Source organism: Salvia splendens, unplaced genomic scaffold (genome assembly GCF_004379255.2).
Source record: "Salvia splendens isolate huo1 unplaced genomic scaffold, SspV2 ctg918, whole genome shotgun sequence".
NCBI classification, from domain to species: domain Eukaryota; kingdom Viridiplantae; phylum Streptophyta; class Magnoliopsida; order Lamiales; family Lamiaceae; genus Salvia; species Salvia splendens.
The window spans coordinates 6,043-15,735 of NW_024599604.1; the positions used below are offsets into that span (position 1 = coordinate 6,043).

General features: G+C 36.5%; 1 protein-coding gene and 1 pseudogene across 2 annotated transcripts; both read left to right on the forward strand.

Annotated features, from left to right (window-relative positions):
* The first annotated feature begins 394 nt into the window (after positions 1–394).
* LOC121791804 lies at positions 395–3,388 on the forward strand. Of its 2 annotated transcripts, XM_042189631.1 has the most exons (3): positions 395–617; positions 1,008–1,126; positions 3,086–3,388. In XM_042189631.1, the coding sequence occupies exons 1-3, from the start codon at positions 460–462 to the stop codon at positions 3,091–3,093; spliced, it is 285 nt and encodes a 94-aa protein (XP_042045565.1). In that variant the 5' UTR covers positions 395–459; the 3' UTR covers positions 3,094–3,388. The 2 variants fall into 2 exon arrangements, with proteins under 2 accessions (XP_042045565.1, XP_042045564.1); XM_042189630.1 differs by lacking the exon at positions 3,086–3,388 and having other exon boundaries at positions 1,008–1,344.
* Positions 3,389–5,649: 2,261 nt separating this feature from the next.
* Positions 5,650–7,930, forward strand: LOC121791805 (annotated as a pseudogene).
* Positions 7,931–9,693: the final 1,763 nt, after the last annotated feature.

Here is a 9,693-nt window from a genome sequence, read left to right on the forward strand (position 1 = left end):
TGCAATAAAAAAACCTGAAGGTTAAGGTTACTAGAGGCTAGAGCAATAATATTACTAGAAAAAAAATACACTAGTTAGTTTTGTCTTATTTATTGGTTGGTCATTTTTAATTGATATAAAGATAAATTTATTTTCCATTAATAATATTTCAATCATTTTTTATCTCTATTTAAATTATTAATTAGTATTGTATGTCATTTCAAAATATGTTCATGAGAAAATATATAATTATATACTACTATTATTTTATTTTCATTATAAATTTGTACATATCTTCTATTAAGGCAGCATTAAGTATACTTAGAACACTAATGATACCATAATCAAAATCTGAAATTATCTTATACTAGTAAATAATTTTAATTTTGAAAATTGGTGTTGAGGTATATACCCAATGCGTTGCATATCACCGTATCATTTTCTAAAACCCTCGAATTTCCCCCACACGAAGCAGCAACAATGGCTTGGCGCGGTTCGCTTTCCCGATCGCTGATGTCCGCCGCTAGGGCTTCCACTCCCCGCTCATCGCCGCCGCACGCTACCCTACGCACCCTGCGTTCTCCTCCTCTTTCTTCATCTCGCCTCAATTCACGCCGCTTCTCCTTCTCCAATCCCAGGTCTAAATTAATTGTATCTTCGAATTTTGAGGGTGCAGTTTCTCAATCCGGTGTTGCATATGTTCTCTCACGTTTTCTAAGTTTGGATAAATGAAGAAATATTTCTCACATCTTTGTATGTTTTTTCCGCTTTCCTAGACGAGAATTTCGTTTCGTTTTCCGGGAGAAATATCAATTTGCCAGACTTTCTAATCAATTTGAAGCCTTAGTTGCTAGGATTTCACAATCAGCGAGAAAATGCCGCATTGTATTATTACTAATTGAACTTCAGTGCCTGCTGAAGGTTGTCCTTGGAAATTGGAATGTGATTATTGTTTATTCACAGCTCATTGTGGTGTGGGGATTTATCTACTCTTTTGCTGATGCTTTTAGTTTGATAATTTGATGCAGCACACTGGGGGAGCTGGGATGCGCCCAGTCACTATTGTCACTGCATAGGACAGTGGCAGGAACACGGTTGACATCTCATTTGGCTGACAATGTGCGAGCTTTCTGTGAGCTGTCCCATGGTACCCTCTGCCGTTCTTGTCAAGATCGCTAATAGTTTCTTTGTGAGTCTAATGCTACTGTCATTAGGATTATGCTGGTGGTAGATGCCTGTGGATAAACTGAAAAACTTTTGTTGCTTTAGTTTCCCAACGGATGGTGCTATATGTGAATGTTTTACCGAACCTAAATGGTGTAATTATCATTTAGTTTCACGTTATAAAGTTTTAGTTGATAAGAAGTTCAGTAATTGGAATTTATTGATGGTCACAGGAGTTGAATAAGGGTAAGGTTAGCTGATATTTCATTCAATAGAAGGCAGGACTTGAATAAATTGGAATATATCCTTCAAGAACCATTTATTGTTCAATAGTAGCAAAATGTATCATAAATATAACCAGTTATGCAAACTGACTATGCAACATAACATATCCAATAGTAGCTGATATTTAATAGATCGAGTTAAGTTTACACTTTACATGCATTTTCTACTACTATGCATCTATTCCCTCTTTTTTTTCCCTTTCATATACATGTTGTGAGCTATTTAAATTGAAGTCTTTGGGGATTGAAGATATATTTCAGTTGTAATTAACTGTTACATAAGTATCATGAGGATTTTGGGAAAACAATAGGGCTCTTACCCAAGAATGCAGACCTGAATATGATCTTTTAAATTGCATTGCATCTTTTAGTGTATAAGGAAACTATTTAGACTAAACTGATATATGTAGGACGATTAGTCATCCCTTACTCGAAAATGTTTTATTTGAATTTTCTGGGTTTCTTTATATAGTTTTTTTTAAAAGATTTTATTGATTTAAGTCTGTAATTTGAGTTGCCCAAAAAGGCTAAAATGCTCTAACTTATGACATTCTCAATACTAATTGGTTGTGCGTAGAAGCAATTCTTCGGCTGCCGCAAGATGATAATCTATTTTACTACTTCTTAATCTTCTCTCAGTTGGTAACATCAGTAGATCAAGATTACAACCTTTTTTTCTTATCTGATACGAATTAATGGAAGCTCCCTGGGCCCTGGTTCTAGCTTCCATTGATCAAAGAAAGATTGTGTGGTCTCTGTGAAACATTTCTGTTCACTTTCATTATAGGATTATGATAGCTGAATGTCAAATGCAGTGGCTATGTGTGGATATTATCTATTTGTTCATTGTTGGACCTGTGTAATTGGTTTTCTTTCATGTTTTATTTTTGTATCTTTGACTAGTCAAACCACATAAGCGGTAAGTAGAAAAGTGGTAGGAACTAGGAACTAGAACGAATAGGGCAGTATCAATAAATGAAAGAATATTAACTTCCATAATCTTATCGGCTATTTACCCAATTATGCTTTTGCCCATTGGGGGCTATGGTTAGTCAGACATGTATATTATCATAATTTTCTATGCAGAGCTTAGGTATAGAATTGTGTGTTTCAGTGCTTTTCTTATCGGCTGCATGTATTGATTTTGTCATGAGAATCGAGTATTATTTGGTTTTTATTTAGACTTATCATCAGCACTTACCAATTATATTTGCCCCACATTGTGTACCTATTTAAGATATAGTATTAGTAAAAAACTGTTAATGGACGTTAATTTTGCAAACTCCTTGTGCGATGGCTTATTGTTTTAGCAATTGTAGATCAGAGAAAATTGGGCAAAGAAATGAGACATGTGCTTGTCAGCTTGTAGGACTTTTGCATGACATGGAGCCCATTTTAGAACTATTAAAGTACTTTGGGATTTGTTGCTTAGTTTGTCGCCTTTAGGATGTCTGTTCAGCTCCACTGCATTAGTGATAGAAAAACAAGTGGCTCTACACGGTAATGATCCTTGAAGTGACTAATGACTTGCCAAGCATATTCTAAGCAGACATATCCATGTTCTTCTAACCTAATTTCAATTATTTATGGAAACCCAGAACTCTGAAGTTCCTGCACTTGTCATTCCCATTAATATATCAAGTTTTGCATTGTTGCAGGTACCTGAACATATTTGGAGCGGAAGGGCCAGTGCGCTCAAATCTTGGACTTGGTTAATAGGTGGTTTTGCAGGAATTTCTCCTCTGGGGAAAAATTAAAAATTAAATCAATAATATGCATTTTCCCTGTTTTCTTAGTTTAGACTATTTCAGGTAGAGTCTAAATTAAAGACATTTTTAGGCAGCTGAATAGTGTGTATTACTGGTAGTTGCCCTCACACTTATTTTTTACTACCTTTATCCCTTATACTATGCTGTAACAATTTTTACTGGAAGAAATTTTCATTTGTGGTGCTCGATTAACTTCAGTTGAGCAAAGAGTGGAGTTAGTAATGCCCCTTTGCAATTGTAAACTACCCTTTTCTGATGGGCATGGTTTTATGTTAAGCTTTGTTGAACTTGAACCAATTATCCATTTCTTGTATCTATTTTGCTCTTGAAAACGCTCTTGAAAACTATATTGAATGATGTCAAGATTATTAAAAAAATCCAATTAGAGGCAGTGTGGACTGTCGAAGCAATGTGCCCAGCATTCCACTTGATTCATTCTCCATCGGGGGTGTGAGGATTTGATTAAGAAAGTTTCTCAAATTATTCCATTGGTCGTATTTCATTTCATCACATACTGAAGAAAAGAGACGAGTGGCCGTGGGTTCATAACAATAACTAAAAACATGGAGGAATGCCCATAATACTTTGAATCCATCCAGTTCAGAAAAATATCATGATGCGTCACATATTGTTCAAGATATTGTTCGATTGGAGCTACAACATGTGTTTAAGTGGTCCTTGAAGGACCAATAATATCGGGACCACACAAAAACTATGTAACATGCCATGAGTTCGGATAGTAATTAAAAGAGAGGCTTGAGTCGGCCAAACACAAGTACTAAAGCATCGATGCTGTTTACTTGTCCTCTAATAATCAATAATTCATAGGATCTCTGTGTTTTAAGGGCAACTCAAGATTCTTCATGCTCGAGGTCGATTTTCGGATCTTTCAACAATGCAAAGCAACCTTATCAATTATCATCAAGTCATGGAACTACAAAAGGAACTAACCATATACAGATTTATGTTCAATACATCCCTGTTTCATTCGATCTTAATCAAAATCTAATAATCTCATCCACATAATAGTTCAGAAGATCTAATCTCTTCTTTTTCTTTCTAGTTAGCTTTTCAAGTCTGGACAGCTAAGACGACTAGTTCTGTTGACAATGGCATCTGTATCCTCAAATCAACATCTCAATTTGCAAAGGAGGCAGTGCCACACAATAAGCCATAATAATTGAAGATTAATAAACTCTAATTCGATATGGCCATACCACAAGTTAAATTTCATTAATGCACACAAATTTTTGCCTTGCACCCTGCCATAATAGGACCATCGAATTCCCACAGAAACTAGCGTACATAAAAATTCCGATCCTTCCCAAATGCAGGAACAAGAATCACAAAGTAAATTGCTAAACCCTCAACATTTTCAATTTTCAAGCCAAGAACTTAATCTTTGCTTGTAAGTGGCTTGTTAGACCACTAGTTTCATAACCCAACACTAAAAAACCCACAACCTAGAACTCAAGTTAAGGCATACTTGTCACATGGTAAGTGGACACCATCTCGGCATTGGATAAGAAAGATATGTAGTGTGTGTGTGATTAGAGGCTCTAGCAGCATAAGACACACTCACCACATCGTAAAGTTGATTGATCAGCCACTCGAAGATGGGAAATAAAGTTTATCTAACAAACAAGGTCAAAAATTTCAGTTCAAAGGACACAGTAGTACACAGTAAATGCCAGAAAGGCACAAGAACTGCCAAGAAGCCCCAGAATCAAGACACGCCCACCTTGATACTCATGTTTTCATATAAAACTAAACAGCTACTGTTTCCCCTACTGTTGCAAACATTATTGCCAAGTTTCCAGGCCCACCACCTTCAACGAGACTTTCATGGAAAAAATTCAAAAACCACATAGTGCAATATAACTCCGCAGCCACTAGCTCCCCACATCTATATACTAGATCGATCGTATTATTCACTCACACTTCCATTATGGAGGGAACACATTTTATAGGTGGGTTCCACCTCTATTATATTGCATACCTACCTGACCTGACAGCTTTTAGAAACTAATGTCAATCTAGGTGAAAAACATGGAAGATAAGTTACCACAAGAGATAAGAATAATAGCTGATATTGATTCCAACAACTTTTGGTTTAAGATCAGATTTTCTAAAGCTGATCAAGATAACATCATACAGGAATTCTTTACCATAGTCGTATAAAGTTGTACAGTAATAAATTTGAAGTTGCTCAAATCATGGAAGGCATGAAAGAAAATCTTAAGGATTTCACTTGGCTGTACGTGGAAATGTCATAGGAGTGGCAACATTAGTTTATTTTTAACTTGTCCAATATAAACCAACGAAAGTTGAAGTGCTTTTAACAGATAAGAAGAAAAAATGGTGAGTGGGGAATCTCAAACTTGACAGAGGTAACAATTAAAGATGACGTGATCATCCCCTATCGAAAGACCCAAGCATCACCTAGTGGGACAGTGATGAGACATATGATAGATCTAAGATGTCTTATACAACAATGCTTCATCTTGTCAATCTCAAATTATTCCATCCCTCATTTATAGAGCCATTTGAGGATCAAGAGAAAGATTCAACAGATCATCTCCATTCACCACTGTGCTTTCAACAATCAACACCAAGTGAACTGAGCATTGGGAAGAGGAGACTTCTGCAAGGAAGAAATTCACTGCTACAACAAACTAAGATGCCAACTGAAGAAACTAGTGATCAAGGCACACCACAACTGAATCCAGGGGAGGAGTTGAATTTGAGCCTCAGAGGGGAACCCTCACGAGCATCCAGAGAATCTGAGGTACAATCAAGACTTGCTTCAGCCAAGGTTTTCTCATGCAACTTCTGCATGCGAAAGTTCTATAGCTCACAGGCATTGGGTGGTCACCAAAATGCTCACAAAAGGGAAAGAGGCGCAGTACGACATCATCAGTTGCACAAAAAGATGGCAATGATGGCCCTGCCCGTGCCTATCCGCACTTCCATGTTCAGATCACTAGGGGTCCAAGCCCATTCCCTTGTGCAAAAACCTGGCAGAGATGAAAATACGACTGTAGCCAGACTTGGTGAGGCTAACACGAGATTTGGAATAGCACAGCAGCATGGCACACCCGAAAGTACCAGCAGATTTGATGTGGCCTGGAAGCTTCAGACCCGAACCTCAACAACCAGAGCAGAAATCATTCAACTCAACTATGCTCGACTTAAATCTCAAACTTAAAACTTATGTTTCTGCAGGGCAAGTATTATAGTAGATTTTATCGTAACCTATGCTTTCTAGATATTTGCCAGAGGATAGGAGTGACTACTTAAAGCTCAATGTGTCATTGCTGAAGTTCATTATTTTTAGTTTCCTGCTCTTTGTTTGTAATCTAGTGAGTACAACAATAAAGTACAGACTGCAAATCTGATAGTAGACACCTAAAACCTGTATCCCTATTCCCTAAGCACATCTTGCACTGCATGTTTCCCTGTCAAAAGTCCACTATGTTCTACTGGGTGTGTGAAATAATGAAAGAACAGTGATAGCAGCCTCATCTGTTTAGCCATATTACAATTGTTTTTATAAAGCATCCGACTGAAAATTCTAGGTGAAGCCATTGTTTCCATAATTGATCACATAAATTCCAGAAAGTCATTTAATTTGATCAAATATCCACTTATTTGGTTTTTTGCATCTCTAAATGACTCTGAACAGTTCCAAGCATAAAATACCACTAAACATTCTATATTGCACCCAAGTATATACTGTTACTTTTCTCTATGCTTCTTACATAATATACACAGGTAATCTAACATATGCCCCCTTAACTACACCCTCAGGCGACTGAAATTTGTTCAGAAAGATCTAAATACAGTAAAACTTTAATTAATGACTACACACAGACTTACAAATTATGACATTAACCCAAAACATATATTAGGGGTGAGAATATATCATGGAAATTGATAGCAATGAATACACTCATCAATCTTTAGCATCTCTGAGCCACATTAATAATAGTCTAAAGATCAAGCGTAATGCAGGTGGATTGCAATTATCAGTATAAATAAAAAAGGATTGTGCACAGCTGGAGAAGCGGCAGCAAGCCAACAGTGGGTCCCTAACCACAAAATTATGAGATTGCTATAGAAATGAGAAGCTAGATCATTCTAGATGATAAATACACAGGGTTGGTTTATCAACTCCTTGAACAGTACTATAAGAATTGGTACTGAACAACCCCCCTATTTGTGCAGGCTCCCCTATAGAACCACCAATAATTCACCCATCAATTGTTGCATCTGCCTAGTTCTTTAAATGGTGTATCCTTAATTTATTATGGAGACTAATTACAGAAAATATATAACCAAAACTTAGTCCCCAATCCAGAAACTCGGTTGATAGATCTGATCTTTTGAAGATATTTTGGAGAACTGAAGAGCTCATTGTGAGGGTTTTCCGAGAGGATTTCTTAATTGGCTCTTTTTCCTTCTCATCCGTCAAGGCATACTGTACTGTCTGTACAATGTACATAAGCTGCAGTTGGGTAAATAAAATTCGCTCAAGTATCTCATAACTATTATCCGCACTTAAGTTTCTAAAGCCTCGCTGATGAGTCTGTCATCTTCCAGGAAGCAAATGAATATGGAAAGCCAGAACATAATACCATCTCACTGTCAACAAAATTAACATCCATGGCTCTAGGTATTACTAATGCGCCCATTATTGGCTCCACCAACAAGTGTCATCAGCATCTTTCATGATTAGCTATGCTGCAAACAACCAACCATTCCTCTTGTGTGCAATGGCTGATGTGATTAACTAAAGATATTACAGAAAACGTACATCAACATCTGTTAGACTTTTACATAGTCAGGCTGTTATGATCCCACATCAAACTCATGCACAAATATGGGTGGGTACTTAAGTGGTAATCAATCCTCCCTCTTTGAGTGGTGAGTGTTAGGGAATCCATTCTTGAGTGATAACAATTTGGTTCAATCTCCAAAAGCGACCTGCCTGGGTTGATAGAAGGCTCCCCGAAGTGTGAGCCATCCTTGGATGTCTGGCCTTTAATACTTGTTACAATCCACATTGAACATAAGCAATTATGGGTGGGTACTTAAGTAAAAAGCCTCCACTTTTGAGCTAGCTTTATGGGTAAAGTTAGGGCTTCCATTCCTGAGTGCCTAACACAGGCAGAGCTCTCATTTCTCTCTTACAGGCTAGTCATGTTCCTATCCAGACTACTATCTACATGCCTCACTATATTTGTCCTTTTTATGTAATGTTTCCTATCAAGAAAATGATAGAGAATGAGATATGGATACAGAGAGACTTAATAATTAGTTAGGATTTGATTAGATTTTATTTACTTAAGTAGTTAGGATTTGATTTGATATTTTAGGGATATAGGATTATTATAAAAAGCACTTAATAATGAGAGCAGCGTATCTTTGGAGAGATCATTAATCTGGACGGTTGCAGACCGTGGCTTCCTTCGTGAGGATTAGTTTCTTGTATTTCTTTCATTAGGTTAATTCCATTCAGTTATTTCCAGTTCCTGTTCTTTCAATTCATTATTTCCAGTATATGTTTGTATATGTTCTTGTTCGTCAGTCTCTAGCCTTTACTTCTATCAGAAAACCACATGCATGCATCACAGACTCTTATTTCTTTCAATTACCGACTGACTAGTGACTCCTAAACCTTTAATAATATTGAAGAGATCTTTTAAAAATAAAAGAAGAGCATAAAACCATAGAAGAATAATTAAAAGCGAACTTCCACATCAAATAGGTATAGTTTCCTCAAAACAAGTTCGAAATCTACATTACATATTGCTCTAAATTCTTCAAGTAGAAAAGTATTTCTTAAGTTATTATTTAAAATTTTAAATAAAGCTAAAGTCTTTATATAGCTTACAGTAGTTATTTTACTATAAGCTTTTGGGTTTTGCGCATGGCCACTGGGAGCCTCTCACTGATGGCACCAGGATCATTGTATGCAGAAGAATCTGTAGGGTATCCTTTCTGCAACAATAGACATGGAGTAACATCAAAATGAGAAAAAGGAAACGGTAAAGGAATGAACCTATTAAAATGAGTTCAAAAATTAGTTTAGAATATCAATTTTTTTTATAATTTGAGGACGTATAAGCTAAAATCCAGATTAAGAAGTAATGCATTAACGAATGTCATGAGTCAAACTAAAAATTAAGACCCACGAAAGGCGATAAAAAAATTCAAGAAAATTTTCCAGATTTTAAGAGTCAACTAAGAGAAAACATTACCACCTCCATCCACAAAAAATAGACAAGTTTTACCATTTCGGGCCGTCCACCAAAAATTAGACTAATTTTGAACCAATACTAACCATAACATCATTCTAAACGTGGACCCCACCATCCACTACCACTACTTCCACCACATTTTCCTTCCCTCTCTCTTACTTTACCAATTATGCATTAAAACCAGTGCCATTTACATCTTAGTCTATTTTTTGTAGACGGAGGTAGTACTTCTGT

Excerpts from the sequence above, each read along its gene's own strand:
- LOC121791804 (XM_042189630.1), top strand. The coding sequence starts at position 460 with ATGGCTTGGCGCGGTTCGCTTTCCCGATCGCTGATGTCCGCCGCTAGG. Across the intron at positions 618-1,007 it reads TTCTCCTTCTCCAATCCCAG|CACACTGGGGGAGCTGGGAT; the intron begins GTCTAAATTAAT and ends AATTTGATGCAG.